At 36.9% G+C, this 17,638-nt stretch overlaps 1 protein-coding gene across 1 annotated transcript; it reads left to right on the top strand.

The window, feature by feature from the left end:
- The first annotated feature begins 306 nt into the window (after positions 1–306).
- LOC139861843 (pentatricopeptide repeat-containing protein At5g15280, mitochondrial) lies at positions 307–4,960 on the top strand. Its single transcript, XM_071850366.1, has 2 exons — positions 307–3,902; positions 3,998–4,960. The coding sequence occupies exons 1-2, from the start codon at positions 307–309 to the stop codon at positions 4,035–4,037; spliced, it is 3,636 nt and encodes a 1,211-aa protein (XP_071706467.1). The 3' UTR covers positions 4,038–4,960.
- The last annotated feature ends 12,678 nt before the right edge of the window (positions 4,961–17,638 follow it).

Below are 17,638 nucleotides of genomic sequence, written 5' to 3'. Positions count from 1 at the left end.
TCATTTTTGACTAGCTTTTGTTCGTGGTCGTTTAATTTTGTAGGTTATGGGCTCTTATTCAGTCAGATTAGTTCGAGCTCGAACGTTTTGGTGTGTATGTTGTAATTGGGGCTACATCTATTAGATGAAGTTGTCGATCGGTTTAATGTTATATAAAGTTCTTTCGCATAAAAATAAAAATAAAAATTTGGTCACTACATCTAGAAAACAAAACATGCTTGAAAAAGTTAAAATGTGGTAGATGTCTGGGCTTGGCCCAAACACTAGCGAATTTAACTAGAATAACAAAAAGGTGCAGAGCCATAGATGAACACAAGAACCAAAACATCACTCCCTGCTGCTATTCTATGCAATCGAATGCTATTCAATTTCAAACGAAGCACCCACTTCATAAAGGTCAGTAATTTATTCCCTTTATTCTCTATTAATCACCAGTTTTTCAAAAAGGTCAGTAATTTATTCCCTTTATTCTCCATTAATCACCAGTTTTCTTCCACACCCTTACAATCACAATCAAATAAACCCCACACAGATACACCATCAATCAACATTTCCGGTATTACAAAATCAATTTTAAATAAAAGTTCCAATCTTTTGGGTAAAACAACCCATCATTCAACCGCTAATGTTACTTCTGTTCAAGAATTGCTGCTTAGTGTGTCCCATATAAACCCTAGAATTATTCGTAAATTTTGGAGAAAAAATGAATTAAAACTTCAAGATTTTACTGAATTGGTTGTGGGGTTTGAATCTAATGTTGGGAAATTGGGAATTGATGCTAAAAAGGTTGGATCTTTATTTGGATTTTGTAAGTGGGTTTGTAGTAATAACAAAAAAGGCATTGTTTTCAAGCATTTTGATCAATCTTTCAAGATTATGGTGGGGTTGTTGGTTCGGGTCGGTTTGTATAAGGATGCTGAATGGGTACTTTTGCTTATGGAAAAAGAAGGAATTTTGTTGGATGATTGTGAAGTTTTCAGTAATTTGATTGAATGGTATGTAGGCGTTTTTGAATTAGAAAAGGGCATTTATATGTATGATAGAATGAGAGCATTAAATTTGGTTTCATCTTCATCTTGCTACCGTACTCTAGTTAATTATCTTATTTGTAAACGTCAAAGCGAATGTCTTTTTAGGGTGTATGGTGATATGGTTGATGGGGGTTTAGGAGAAAAGGATATATATGAGAATGTGATTAGAGCTCTTTGCAGAGCTGGGAAAGTTTTAGAATCGCGTATTTTAGTTAAGAAAGCTGATGCGAATGGAATCAAACCGAATTACGTGATTCTTGATGCAATTTCAAGTGGGTATTGTGAGAAAAAAGATTACTTTGATTTGCTTAGTCTTTTTTCTGATATAAATTGTGTACCTGATGTCGCTATTGGTAACAAGATCATACATTCAATGTGTCAAAATCTCGATGTAGATAAATCACTCAAATATCTTGAAGACTTGCAGGATTTGGGCTTCAATCCTGATGCTATAACCTATGGGATCTTGATCGGGTGGAGTTGCAAAGAAGGAAACTTAAAAAAAGCATTAATTTTTCTTTCAAATTTTTTGTCTAAAGGCCTAAAACCCCATAAATATTCTTATAACGCCATAATTAGTGGTGTTTTTAAGGAAGGTATGTGGAATCATGCTAAAGAAATTGTTCTAGAAATGGAAGATGAGGGCGTAACACTTGATATATCAACTTTTAGGGTTTTAGTAGCGGGATATTGTAAAAGTAGAAAATTTGATGAGGTGAAGGTGATAATCGAAATGATGGTGAATAAAGGATTAATTAAACTCTTACCTTTAGAAGATCATATAACAAAAGCGTTTTCGTTATTGGGTATCGATCCATTGGCTGTTAAAGTGAGGAGAGACAATGACGTGGCGCTTTCTAGAACCGAGTTTTATGATAGTGTCGGAAACGGACTTTATTTAGAAGGTGATGTAATTGAATTTGATAGAACTATGATAAACGTTCTTAATGATTCGATGATTCCCGATTATAATTGTCTTATAGTGAACGATGAAGGTTTTAGTAACTATAAAGCAGTAGACGAATTGGTTCAGTGGGGCCAAGAACTGTCATTTGCTGCCTTTTCGACACTAGTCAATAAGTTTCGTGCATCTAATTCAGGGTTTAAAACAATTACTACTCTGTTAGAGAATATGCCGAAGTTATATGAAAATCTTGATCAGGAAACACTCAATTTTCTTATTCGTGCGCACATCAAAAGGGGATTTCTACATAAAGCAAAGAAATTATACGATGAAATGGTGAAAGAAAACGCGAAAATCGAGAACGAGACGTATTCTGCTTTAGTAACAGGTCTATGCAAGAAAGGAAACTCAAAAGACCTTCTTGAATGCTGGGATTTAGTCCAATATAAGAAATGGTTACCTACTTTGAAGGATTATAAAACCCTAATCTATTCGTTATGCGAAAACAATATGCTGAGTCAATCATTATTTCTTTTTGAGCGTGCATTTATGGATTACCCACAAGATTCAGCAGACTACTTATATGATTTTCTTGAAAAGCTCTGTAAATTAGGGTTTAGTAAAGTTGCTCTTGTTTTATTCGAGAAGCTTCTAGAAACAGGTTATGAATTGGATTATGTAGCTTATAACCATATTCTATATGGGCTTATGAAGGAGAACCGTTTTTCAGAAGCTTTTGCTATATCTGATAGAATGTTGACCAAGCGTCTTTTACTAACGTTTGATGTTTATAACGCTTTGCTTTACGGATATTGTTTGGTCAACGACATGAAGAAAGTCAACGAGCTATTTGGCACAATCTTAAAGAAGAACGTAACAATCTACGTTTCAAGTTACAGCAAGTTGGTTTCTTTAATGTGCAAAACGGGTCGATTTAATCTTGCTTTATGGCTGAAAGACTTAATGGTCAAACAGAGCTTCGTGCATATAACTGTGTATAACATCCTGATATTCCATTTTATGGCATCAAGAAACATTGAGTTAGTCGATGCACTTTTAGATGAAATCCAAGAATCGGGACTCGAATTCGACAGTTTTACTTATAACTTTCTCGTGTATGGATTCTCAAAGTGTAAATTATCTTCGCGTTCGAATTATTATCTGATAGAAATGATGTATAAAGATTTGAAACCAAGTAATCGATCTATACGAGCAGTAATTAGATCGTTATCAGAATATGGCGAATTCGTTAAAGTTTTGAACTTTAGTCAAGAAATGGAAAAAAAGAATTGGGTTCATTGTTCGTTTGTTCAGAATAAAGTCGTCGAAGGTCTTTTGAATATCGGCAAGGTTCAAGAAGCTGTAAATTTTCTTGATAATATGATTGTCAAAGATTTAATTCCTGATAACATAAACTATGATAATCTAATCAAGCTGACGTGTCATTATGGAAAAAAGGATAAAGCTTATGATCTTCTTGATACTATGTTGAAGAAAGAAAACGTCCCGGATTCAACTAGCTACGATTGTTTAATACAACATTCGTGTGTTTCAAATAGCATCGAAGAAGCTCTTGATCTTTATACCGAAATGATGAACTTGAAGCTTGTTCCAAGCACTAAAACATATGAAGTTTTAATCGAAAAGTTATGTGAATGTGGACGAACATTAGAAGCCGAAAAGCTAATTGATGCTATGATTTGTATTGGAGAGAAACCAAGTAAGGTGATGTTTGGTTCAGTGGTTAGTAGATACAAGTTTGAAAGAAACTTTAAAAGGGCCTCTGGTATTTTACAAAGGATGCAACAATTTGGGTACAAACCAGATTTTGAGACTCATTGGTCTCTCATAAGTACTTTAAGCAGGTTTAGTGATAGAGATAAAGTTGACGATAATCGTAGCTTTCTGTCGAGACTACTTTCGGAAAGTGGGTTTAATCCTAAGAAGGGAGTGGATTCTAAATCAAAGTAATTGATTTTGTAAACTAATACTAGTAGTTAATTAAGGTATTTGGTTACTAATGATAAACTTATCTTAATCTTTTCAATTGAATGTTGTACAGTTTCTTGTCGTTACATATGCAAGGGTTATTTGTTGTTTAAAGTGCCACCAGCTTTGATGCTGAAAGCAAAGGGCTGATATATCTGTGATAACTATTTGTTATTTGGAAGGAAAGTAATGTTAGGTCAAGTGCATGAGGGATTGCATATTTGCATTTAGGGTTAGTTTATTAAAATGGTACGAGTAATAGGTAATCAAGGTGTGTTCTGGCGTCTTCTCTCATCAAAGGTACATTCTGCTTAAGTTATGTTTTATCAAGTTACCCTCGAGTTTTGCTTTTGTGGCCCGTTTGAAAGCGTGTAAATGAGTTTTGTTGGATTACTTAATGTCGGAGTTCAACTAGCGAGTTCTTCCGTTGTCGGAGTTTGTATCAAGGTGTGTTTTGCAGAGTTTTGGTGGGTTATTGGTTTCCAAAAAAAACTGGACCCTACTTTCTGTGGTTCTCAGTTGTTTTTCTTCCTCGACAAATTCTTCTCCTCCTTCACCGGTGAGTGCTTCCCGGTGTCGTTGTTGCTCCGACCGAGCTTCTACTTCCCTCCTACTTTCCACGACTGTTGGCACTTTATATGGTTGAACTCTCGGGTTTTCAAGGATGCTTTTGGCATCCATACGTTTCTTGGTAGTTTTCCGGTAGAGGTGGTGGGTTTCTTCCGGCACCTGTGGTGGTTGTTTGTTTAGTGCTTGCTTGTGAAGTGTTATGGTTAGTTTGGTGTAGATTGGTGACTCCTTGTTCAGTTATTTGATGTGGTTTGAGGTGGGTAGTGGTTGCTTGTCTTGGTTTCTTCAATGCGGTCTCAAAGTTAGTTTTGGCGGCGTTATGATGATAGGGATCTTGATTTAAGTGTATCACGCTTTGGTTCGTTCATTAATCTTTATTAGTTCAATATATGTTTTTTAATCGGTTGTAATAGTTTGGTCAAAATGGTTGGTGTATTAGTCATGGTTTGGTTATGCATTAGCGTCTAGATCAATGGTAGTTTCAAAAGATCGTTGGACCTTCAATCAGACGATAATTTGAGTCATTTGTATCAATTTTAATCTTCACATCTTTTTAATTAAATTCTCATTTTTCTCAAACAAAATATAAAAAGAAAATCTCAAAAATTAATTTACTTTTATTTTTATTTTTTTTTGGGAAAAGCAGCAAAATTTCATTCTAATCATTTTCGATTACCATCAAAAAAATTGTATCTATAATGATTCTTAAAATCAAATCAAACACCCATTTGTTTTAAAGATTAAATTTATAGATGAAAAAGTTTATGGTCATGGAGGACACTAAATTTCATTGGCCAAGTGATATACCAACCACGTGAAATGATTGAATAATGAGGATAAAAAAAAATCGCGCTTCGCTGCGGAGTGCTTGTGGTCGAATAACGATTAGTTAATTGAACGTTTAAAAATAAGTGAATGAACTTATGAACAGTAACGTGTGAATTGAACGGTTTAAAAAACGGTTGACTGTTAGTAAATTGAACGCTCAAAAAATTGGTTAAGAAAACGGTTAACGATTGATTAGTTAAACGTTTAAAAAAATAAAGTAGTCACAAAAAAATGGAATGTGGAAAAAACATGTGTGTTTCGCTGCGGGGTGGTTGCATTCGTTACGGGGTTGTTAGGTCCGTGAATCCAACGTATAAAAAATAAAGGTAAACAAAGTTTAAAGTAACTAAAAACGCACAAAGTTGCATAAGGTGCAAGACGGGGTCGAAACGGCCGGGTCCTAAAAGGGTTGAGACGGTCGAGATGTGATTGAGACGGATATGACCTTTAAATATAAATTTATTATTCCGTATAATTATAAATAATAATTTAAACATAGATATTTAAACAAAATATGTTTTAAAAAAAATAAACAATCAGTGATTGTTAGGAGGGAGAGAATGGGTGAGAGAGAAACTCTAGAGAGAGAGAGCACGACAAAGCACGGATAGGGCAGGAGCGCGAGGGGTTCAAGGTAACTACAACGGGAACGGTAACAATCTTCACGGGAGTTCAAACCGAAACCGACTTACTTCGTACATGTTTTTCAATTTCTCCGATGATTGGAAGATAATCGATTTATGGAAATTGTTCAAGCAATATGGTGCGTTAGGGATGTCTATGTTGCCAAGAAACGACTTCGCAACGGCAGGAAATTTGCTTTCGTCAGGTTTGCGGAGGTGAACAACGGTGAGAGGTTACTAAACTCACTACAAGCGGTTACGTTTAATGGTGTCCCAATCAAAGTCTTTATGGCAACAAATCGACCACCAAGAGAAACGGGGGGACAGTCAGTAAAGGATGCCCATGAAGCACAAGGGGCAAACGTCAATACCAGGAAGAATCACGCCTACAATCGTTTCAATGATGGTAGGAAATATTCTGACTTTTTTGGCAACAGAAGTGGACGTGATGATTTGAGGGATATGTTGAATGACAAAAGGAAAAAGCCGGAGCATCCAAAAGGTGCTGCTACCGATGGTGACTACCAAAATGAAGGCAGGCAAGATAAAGATGGAATTAAAAAATCTATCCTTGTCAATGTGGAAGATGATAAGCCTAACAACAACGATTGCCTAAATCGTTCTGTTGTTGGTGAAGCTAGAAGTATTGGGATATTTAGGAATTTGGAAGCAATTTTCAAGGAAGAAGGATAAGAAGAGGTGGATGTGAAAAAATTTAGTGGACTTAGTTTCATGCTTGTGTTTCCCACCGTCGAGGCTGCAAAAGATATGCTCATGAATAATCACAAGCTTGCAAAATGGGTGCATAAATTACACATGTGGGATTTTAACTCTTGGCTCGAAGGGAGGATGTCATGGCTATCTATTACTGGTGTTCCGCTACTATGCTGGTCAGAAAGTACCTTTAAGTCTATTGCGGAGTGGTGGGGTGTTGTATACATCCTGGAAAATTGTGAGTTTAAGGGTAATCAGAATTTGGTAAAGGGTAGGGTTTTCGTCAAGCTCTACGAACCGGCTATTGTCAATGACGCCATCAAACTAATCTACAAGTCAAAGGTCTACTTCATAAACGTCATATAAGGATCGGTGGATGATGGGTCAAAGAACAAAGATTGTGGTTGCAGTTTTAAGTCAAAAAATCATTGGTACAACTCGGATGAATACTCGAGTGACGGGTCAGATTATATAGATTCTGATTTTCTTGCCTCAGACTATGTTAGCAGCGATGGTTTAAATCAAAATCATCCAAAAGATGAGGATGAATATAGCCTTCTAAATGAAGCCTTAAAAAGTGACAATGAAGATGAGTTAGTTCCAAACAGTGACAGTGAGGATGATGATATCGGGAAAAGTTCAGAAGAAGAAGAGTCGCCGGAAAACTTGCACATTCCGGTAACCTGTGAAATAATTAATGTGGAAGATGAAGGGTCTTTGTTTGCAGGAATCAAAGCGAATAATGATGATGTAGTTGTTGTGAACGAGACTACAGAAGATCCAGAAGGGCCGTTTGAAAAGGTGTCAATTCCCAAGGAGAAGAGAGATACTGGGAACCCTAAAGTCGTTATTAATGATGGAAATGTTCACGCGTGCACAACCCATAAAGATAGTGTTTATAGCCCTAGGTCCACGTTAAAGGTTCTAGATTCTAATGAAATAAGGCAACGTGATAACGGACCGGATTCTAATGAGATTGGGCCTGATATATCCAATGTAAATGGGGCCCAAAATGGGGATAGAGGGCATGATACTGGATTATTGAAAAATGACTCCAATCGGGTAGATAGGGATAAATTGGATCTTAATTCAATGGAGGCTGGTGGAGAGGGTTTAATGCCGAATGAATGCAATACGTGTCCAGATGATAATGATGGCGTATTAAGGGAGAACAAGAGAACCAAAAAATGCAAGACTTCAAAGGATTGTCGGGGTAAAATTGATCCGAATTTGGACCCTCAACAGAAACAATCTCGCAAATCGAAAGCTTCTGACAGTAGGAGTTCTAGGACAAATGAGGTTTCTAATTGTAACAACTGTTATTGGAAGTCTATGTGTAATTACAGGGCATCTTCTAGGATAATGAGATTGAAGAATAGGGCAAGATTGGGGGTGAGTTGTGGGGAATCAAACAGGTTTGGTGTAAAGGTTGTGGGTTCAGATCAAAGAGGACAACGAAAAAGCAGAAACCAAGTGTCTCCTCTAGGTCCATTAATATGGACGAACTGAATGGAGAAAAAATCGGCTTGTATTGGCCATCTTCTGATTCTCAGTAAGTCCATTTGTTCCACTTCGTTTCCCTGTTTTTACTTATGAAGGTCCTTTCATTGAACGTTCATGGATTTGCGGTTAAGGGTAAATTCGGGTGGGTTAGGGATATTTGTGCTAAAGAGAAACCATGTATAGCAACTTTTCAAGAAACTAAATGCGATACACTAGACGATAGATGGATTAATGCCTTGTGGGGGGACTCTAACTTCGGGTATGTTCAGAAAGAAGTGTCAGGTAAATCGGGTGGATTGTTGACCATTTGGGATTCTAAGGCTTTCGATATCATAGATTGCACCGGGTGTGATAACTTTTTGGCAGTAAGGGGTAAATGGATCATGTCGGATTTGGAATCAATCATTGTTAATGTGTACGGTCCTCATAATGATCGGGACAAAAAAGTCTTGTGGGATTCTCTTGATGGCTTATTGCATAGTGTTGATTCGTCATGGCTTTTAGTTGGCAACTTTAATGAGGTTAGAATATCGGAGGATCGTCTCAATTCTCAATTTATTCAAAGTAGGGCGGATAGGTTTAATAATTTTATTTTGAGGAATGGTTTAATTGAAATTGATATAAATGGGAGAAGATTCACAAGGATTAGTGATGACGGCTTGAAGTTTAGTAAGCTTGATAGGTTTCTTGTCAATAATAGCTTTCTTAATATGTGGGATGACCTCTCGATAATTGCTCTTGATAGGCACCTTTCGGATCATTGCCCTTTGGTTCTAAGAGATAAGATTATCGACTATGGTCCAAAACCGTTCAAAGTTTTTGATGAGTGGTTCAATTGTGAGGAGGTGGACAAGGTAATTGTTGATGCTTGGGGGCAACCGGTTAGGGGGTCGAGAAAAGATTGCATGTTTAGAGATAGACTCAAAAATGTCAAAATGGCTTTGAAAGAATGGAGTTCAAAGAAATTCGGAGGTCTTGATAAAGAGATTGATGCTCTCAAAAAGGAAGCCATTGAGTGGGAATTGAAAGCCGAATCGAATGTTCTCATGGATTTGGATCGGGAAAGATGGTTGGAATGTAGACGTTGTTGGTTTGAAAAAGAAAACATCAAAGTTAATATGCTAAAACAAAAAGCGCGATTGAAATGGACGTTGGAAGGGGACGAGAACTCAAAGTTTTTTCACACTTCAATACGGAGAAAAAACAACAAATGCAATTTTCGTGGTATTAATGTCAATGGTACATGGGTCGAGGATCCGAATGTGGTCAAATATGCGATATTCGTCCATTTCCAAAATATTTTCAGCCCAAGTAATTCGGCCAGGCCCAGTTTTCGATCTTTTTGCTCTTCTGTTGCTTATTACCGACGGCCTGATATTGCTAATAAACCATCAGACTGGGCCTGCTGATAGTTTGGCCTGCCAAACCGATGGTCCAACAGGTTTCTTTTCTGATCGCCATTTTACTACTAATGACTCCTTTGCAGGTAATGATTTTTAAACCGAATGTTTCAAATTATCACCTAATGAAGCAAATGATCTCGAGTTGCCTTTCGATGAGGAGGAAATTTGGGGGGCAATTATGAATTGTGCAAGTAACAAGGCACCGGGCCCGGATGGCTTCAACATGAGATTTTTCAAAAAATTCTGGGGCATAATTCGAGAAGAGTTGATTGAGGCAATAAGCTTCTTTTGGAAAACGGGTACCATTTCTTCGGGTTGCAACTCATCTTTTATTACTTTAATCTCGAAAATTGCTAACCCGGTGAGCCTAAGCGAATATAGGCCAATAAGTCTTATTGGTAGCTTCTATAAGATCATTGCAAAAATACTAGCTAATCGAATTAAGAAGGTGATCCCATATCTTATCGGGTTTGAGCAAAGCGCGTTCATTAAAGAGAGGAATATTATTGATGGTGTTTTAGTGGCGAATGAATCCTTTGAATTTCTTAAATCTAATCACTTGAAAAGTTTGGTGTTCAAAGTGGATTTCGAGAAGGCGTTTGATAGTATTAGTTGGGAATTTTTAGACGAGATGATGGTTTTGATGGGTTTTGGATCCAAATGGAGGAAGTGGATTGCATCTTGTCTTAATTCGGCATCAATTTCGGTTATTGTTAATGGCTCCCCAACAAAGGAGTTTAAGCTTGGGCGAGGTGTTCAACAAGGCGATTCTCTTTCGCCTTTTCTTTTCATTATCGTGGCCGAGGGTCTTAATTGGTTGGCTAAATCGGCGGTGTCAAAGAACTTATTTGAAGGCATTGGGGTAGGTAAAGATAAGATCCGTCTTTCGCACCTTCAATACGCCGACGACACCATCTTTTTTGGCAAGTGGAGTTTTGAGAATATTGAGAATTTAATGAAGCTATTAAAATGCTTCGAACTTAGCTCCGGTCTTAAAGTCAATTATAATAAGAGCAATCTATTCAGGATATGTGTCGAGAAGAGTGAAGTTGACCTTATGGCAAGTGTGTTTGGTTGTAGAACCGGGACTTTTTCAATGACTTATCTCGGGTTCCCCATTGGTGCTAACATGAAAAAATTAGTTACCGGTGATCGAGAAATTTGAAAAGAGATTGTCAGATTGGAAAGCGCGTACGATATCATTCGGTGGACTTTTAACTCTCGTGAAGGCGGTTTTAAATAGTTTGCCTTTGTATTACTTTTCGCTCTTCCGCACTCCACCTCCCGTGCTTAAAAAACTTGAGTGTGTGAGACGAAAATTTTTTTGGGGAGGGTCGGGTGATAAATCAAAAATTTCATGGGTAAAATGGGATGATGTCAATCGCCCTAATGCGGATGGCGGACTAAACTTGGGCTCTTTAAATTGCAAAAATCTAGCTTTAATCGGCAAGTGGTGGTGGAGGTTCTTAACCGAACCCGCTTCCTTGTGGACTAAAGTTATTACAAGTATTTATGGGGTTTCGGGGCTTCTTACTTTGGGTGGGAATTTATTATCTAACAACTCTACTTGGAGTAACATTGTTAAAGCAGGACTCGAGATACAAAATATGGGCGTTGACTTCAAAAGTTCATTCGAAAGAAAGATCGGTAATGGATGCAACACAAAATTTTGGGAAGACGTGTGGATAAAGGACAAACCACTCAAGGAGATTTTCAAGAGGCTAGTGAGGCTCGAATCAAACCCCCCATGTTCTCGTTTCAAACCGTATAAGTTGCTGTAATGGTTCGGTCAGGCTGCTAGGGGAGTGGTCTTGATGCTTGTCGGGACGTACGAAAACTGAATTTGATGAGCTCGAGAAATTAGTTACATCGTGTAAAATTTTTCCGGATAAAGAAGACACTTTCTCTTGGAGGTTAAGTGGGAATGGGATGTTTACAACAAAAAAATTAACAAAACTAATTATGTCGAATCTATATCCTACAAATGGCATTTCATCGGCGACTATGAAAAACAATTTCGTTCCAAGAAAGGTGGAGGTTTTCGTTTGGAGAGCAAAGAAAGGAAGAATCCCTGTATTGTCCGAACTTGATAAGCGGGGAATCGACCTTCACTCTACTCTTTGTCCTATTTGCGAAAGTGAAGTTGAATCGGTTAGTCATTCTCTTTTATCTTGTGATCATGTTCGTGTTATTTGGAAGAAGGTTCGGGAATGGTGGGGTCTTGATTCGGCCAATATATCTTTTGATAATCTACTTTGTGGTTCTACTACTTCGTCGTGTTCCGAATTGGGAAGTCGCTTATGGCAAGCGGTGGAATGGGTTACTTGCTATCTTACTTGGAGAAATAGAAATCAAAAAATTTTCAAGAATATAGCATGGAATCCTCCAAACGCCCTTAGCGAAATTCAAATCAAGAGCTATGCTTGGATTGCGAAGCGCTACAAATATAAGAAGATCGAGTGGCATACATGGTTGCACAATCCAAATGTGTGTGGTTGAAGAAGGCTGTTTGTGGTAATTTGTCGGTTGCCAAAAGTGTTCTTTGGTGGTGGCAGATGGCGGTTTTCAGTGGTGGCAGGCGGTGGTTTCAGGTGGTGGCAGACGGTGGTTTGTACTGCTGGGTGATGGTGGTGGTGGCCGGAGGTATAGTGGCGGTGGTTACATGAGGTATGTTTGTGGTGGCAGGAGGTATGTTGGTGGTGTTAGGAGGTTGTGGAGGTGAAATAACAGTAATTAGTTTGAGAAGTAAAAAAACTAAAATACCCCTATAAACTAAAAAGATTTAAATAACCCTGTGAACAGTAATTGCTTCATGAGAATTAGTATAGATAATAATTATAACTAGTTTTCGAACCCTCGCTTCACGCAGGGAGTTCGGTTTTCAATGTATTTTATTGCGTTTAGTTTGTAAAATTATTTCGTGGCTAACAATGATGTGGTTGAAGCGCAACTCGAGTCGAACTAAAAGGCATAACCCGCGAAAGAATTAAATGTTATTTTATATTAACAATATATGTGCATCTCCGCGTTTCGCTATGGAATTGTCGACTTTTAAAAATTTAACGCAAAATCAACGTGTATGAAAAGTACCCCAAATATTTAGCCTTTTTTTTTAAAAAAAAAGCGTCCGTTTTGCGTATAGTTAGTGACATTGTGTTCCTAAAATTATTCCGAGTTTAACGATGATGTCGGAAAAATTTAACTCGTCGCGAGTGAGAAGATATGACCTGTTAAATATTTGGGTGAAGTGTATTTAAGATTTTTTATGAAAATGATTATTTGACTGTTTACCCCCCTGTTTGGGGGTCGATTTGAATTTTTGGAAAAAGTGGGGAGGCTTTGTTGGTGAAATGGAATTTGGTTAAAAAAAAAAAAAAAAAAAAAAAAAAAAGAGGTGAAAAGTCAAAAATGCCCCTACACTATTCATAACTTTTGTCTATTAAATATAGTTATATTTATAATATAATATAATATAATGGGTCAAGAAGATATGAAGATTTAAAAGGAGGGATATACCCCTTCTAAGAGATCTCGGTGCCCCCCGTCCCTTCCCTCATCGTCCACACAAAATCGACGCTGGCCAACTGCCGGCCGACACCGATTCGCCGTCGCCACCGTCGAAATTCGGCCTCGATTTACAGCTTCGAGGCATCAACGCTGCACAAATATGACCGTTATTGTTTTTTTTTAATTCAAATTCCAACGGCCACTTTTTTTTTCTTTCTTTTTTCTTATTCCATCTTTCAAACACATTTTATATACTTCATGCCACTTCTTTCTTCCATACCACTTCTTTCTTTCTTTCATTCTCAACTATTTTTCTTTCTAAATCAAACACAATACCATGAATCAAAACTTCAACAATAACGAGAACCCTCTTAGTCACAATTGGAATTGATCCGAATTTAACGAAGTATGTCCCGAAGAAGATCAACCAACACAATCTTAAGTACCACAAACTCAAATGTCACCCAAGGAATACGCAAATTTCCTAACTTGGTACAACGAGAGAAGGACCACACAATCTCAAGTACCACACGATCAATCACAAAATCAATGATAGTGCTCCAAATGAACATATATTTAGGCACAATATCCTTTCAATATGTAAAGCTTTTAGTTACTATTGTTCTATTTTTATGTAATATTCGTTTAAATAAATAAGTCTGAAGATAAAAGAAGAAGACGACGATTTGAAGACGCAAATGACCAAAAAGCTCAAATGTACAAGATACAATTCAACTGGTTTCATTCCTTAATAAGAAACGTCTAAAAATTACAAGAGTACAAGTCGCGGAACGCAAAGTACAAGATATCTACGCGTACGAAAAGACGTTCGGAAATCCGGAATCGAGACATAAACCGAGCATCAACGCGCGAGTCAACGGACCTAAAATTACGAGTCAACTATGCACAAGAATATAATATAATACGAGTCAATAAACTCAGCAGCCCACGTTTTAAACATAATTTGAGCTGGACAGCATGTCCATGCGATCGCATGGGATTTAGGCATCACAGCCATGCGATCGCATGGTCCCAAATTTTAAACATAAGGTCTATAAAAGCCACAAGTTTCGACGAGCAAAAACACATAATAATATATATACTCCCTCTGTAATAATTAATATATATATTATATATATATATATATATATATATATATATATATATATATATATATATATATATATATATATATATAGTTTAGTTTTATATTAGTTAGTTTGGGTAATGTAAAGGTTATTTTACGGGTTTTAAAGTCGGAACTCTGTCTCTGTAACACTGCGCGATTAATAATCACTGTAAGCTAAATTCTCCCTTTTCAATTATGTATCGTAATTAAGTTATTATTATGCTTATTTGAGCCAAAGTAATCGTGATGTTGGACTAATTATTAAGACGGGGTTATTGGGCTTTGGACCATAATTGGGGTTTGGACAAAAGACCGACACTTGTGAAAATTGGACTATGGGCTATTAATGGGCTTTATATTTGATTAACTAAATGATATCTTGTTAATTTAATATAGAGATTTATAATTTGACGTATCCATATATAACCACATACGCTTGACTGGGTACGGTGAGCGGGATATTTATAAATACTAATAATTATTCATTTGACCGGACACGGGGATGTATTAATAGTCAATGGACTCATTAAAACAGGGGTGGATTACATTCAAGGGTAATTGGTGTAATTGTTAATAAAGTATTAAAACCTTGGCTTACACGCAGTCGATAACCTGGTGTAATCATTAAACAAAGTATTAAAACCTTATTACAGTTTAAGTCCCTAATTAGTTGAAATATTTGACTTCGGGTATAAGGGTAATTTGGCGAAGACCCTCGCACTTTATAATTATGACCGATGGACTATTATGGACAAAACCAGATGGACTTATCAAATAATCCTGGACAAAGAACAATTAACTCAGGGTAATAAATTAAAATCAAAACGTCAAACATCATGAGTACGGAAGTTTAAATAAGCATAATATATTTTATTTTATATTTCCTCGTACTTTTATTTATTGTCATTTTAATTATTGTTATTTATTTTATCGTTATTTAAATATCGTCATTTATCTTTACGCTTTATTTAAAATCGACAAACCGGTCATTAAACGGTAAAAACCCCCTTTTATAATAATAATAATTGTAATATATATATATATATATATATATATATATATATATATATATATATATATATATTTTGTAAAAGTATAGTTATATAAAAATATAGTGTAAAATAAGTCATCTCCCTGTGGAACGAATCGGACTTACTAAAAACTATACTACTCTACGATTAGGTACACTGCCTATAGTGTTGTAGCAGAGTTTATGTAACAACCCAACCCGTATTAAAACCGGCCCATAAAAATTTTTCCTTTTAATACGCGTTAAATAATACTTTAGGTCCCAATTGCTTTTCCATAAACATCTTTAATTACAATAGAAGGTTTAATAACCTTAAAACATTTAATACATTAGTTAATTGTCCAAACGGACATACACGACCCGACTAGTTTAGTTTCCAACAAAAACCGAGCATGGTGATTTGGGACTACGCTACCCAAATCCTAATCGAATACAAAAGCAAGATCTTCTAAGCAACATAGCCAAGATCTCTAATCCCCAAGCTTACCCGAGCCGCCACGCATGCAAACCTATAAAAAATGTAAACAACGAGAGGGTAAGCTAACGCTTAGTGAGTGAAAATATACTACATACATATATATGCATAAAATGGACACGCCACATAAATAAACAAATACCGCATACCGAAGTATCCAAGCATAAAGGCAAGCTAATCTAAGCATACAGTACGATCACTAAGCAATAAGCTAACAACATCAACAATGAGTAAGTTCACCAACAACAATGTGAACAAATGCCAATAAGCTACACCCGGAGGGTTAGCTACATCACGACAATACAACATTATACGTATACAATATATATATATATATATATATATATATATATATATATATATATATATATATATATATATCTCGAATAACATAATTTGTTTACGCTTACAACACAATAACCATGGTTAACCAAATCTTCGGAAGGGAATGACTTCGCGAAACAAGTCATCGATGTTCATAACAACCGTTAGCTTCCAAACACGGCTATGGCATGCTAACCCCCAAGGTGTTCCAAAAACGGCTATGGCATTACCCCCAAGTGTTCCAAAAACGGCTATGGCATCACTTGATCAATGTGTGAGTAAAACACTGCTATTACTCACAATCATGTGCACAAACACGGCTATGTGCAACAATTAATACGGGCAACAACGTGGGAGTAAAACACGGCTATTACTCACCACCATATGCACAAACACGGCTATGTGCATAATTATCAATTGGACAAAACGGCTATGTCCCACAACTATGGTCACAAAAACGGCTATGTGACACCATTACTATGGGCAACTATCAATGTGGGCAAAACGGCTATGTCCCACAACTGTCAATATGGACAAAACGGCTATGTCCTACAACTATGGTCACAAAAATGGCTATGTGACACCATTACTACGGGCATATAAATCATGTACATACATACATAGATATTCCACTCACAATATTAACCCTTCGCCATTGGGGTTATATAATCCACATCACACGCCCATGTGATAACGTACACACAAAGTGTGCACCTCGCCAAGGTAGTCAACCAAAACGCACAACCGTGCCAATTGGACCTATACACAAGTTCAACAATTCCACCTATATGAGAAGTGAGCTCTATAACCGAGAACCCCTTCACCCGACCCGCACCCATCCTACACATACATATGCACATAGGATATTAACACTCACCTTGTCGCCTTGAAGAATGCTACCGAATAATCCGCAATCGCCGATGGAATGTACCTAATCCATTTATCACATAACAAGTAACACAATTAGGGTAGATATACAAATCAACCCAAATTGACAACTAGTGCAATTTCGACCCAAATGCACTTCAAAGCACAAACCGTGCCCAAACTAACCAATAATCACTAACACAAGTGATAATGGTCCTAATATGCCAATTAAACCCGAACACAAGTGTTAAACACTTATCGTTCTCAAAATCGCCCATAAACCCTAATTTTGACCCATAAAGTCAAAATCTCACCATTTACAAGTTTTGACACCAAAACGTATTTAACTCGGTTTCATACTTCAACTTAATCCATTTTAAGTTTATAAACCTCATCGAATCGACATTCGGGTTATAATCATCAACAAACCCTAATTTCGACTCTAGTCAAAATTAGTCAACCACGAAAACCCTAAAAGTCTCCAAAACACCAATAATCACTAATGCTAGTGATTGTACACCATTTACAAGTCTTAAACATGGTTAAATCATTAACCAACCCAAAACCCGCCTTTAACACTTATAAATCATGTACGGGGAAAAACGGGGTGTTACAACTCTCCCCCACTTAAATTCGATCATGTCCTCGTGATCCTCGTCACTTAACCAAACGGACCACACTTCACGGTCTTCAAACATAAGTCCCAACCGACTTTCCTAAGCAATTCTTCCCACTGAAATG

The sequence above is a fragment of the Rutidosis leptorrhynchoides genome, chromosome 8 (genome assembly GCF_046630445.1).
Source record: "Rutidosis leptorrhynchoides isolate AG116_Rl617_1_P2 chromosome 8, CSIRO_AGI_Rlap_v1, whole genome shotgun sequence".
Classification (NCBI taxonomy): domain Eukaryota; kingdom Viridiplantae; phylum Streptophyta; class Magnoliopsida; order Asterales; family Asteraceae; genus Rutidosis; species Rutidosis leptorrhynchoides.
The sequence above is the reverse complement of the archived record's forward strand: the minus strand, read 5'-3'. Positions and strand labels throughout refer to the sequence as shown.

Coding starts and splice junctions, on each gene's coding strand:
- LOC139861843 (XM_071850366.1), top strand. CDS start 307: ATGAACACAAGAACCAAAACATCACTCCCTGCTGCTATTCTATGCAAT. Junction 3,903..3,997: donor GGAGTGGATTCTAAATCAAA/GTAATTGATTTT, acceptor AATGTTGTACAG/TTTCTTGTCGTTACATATGC.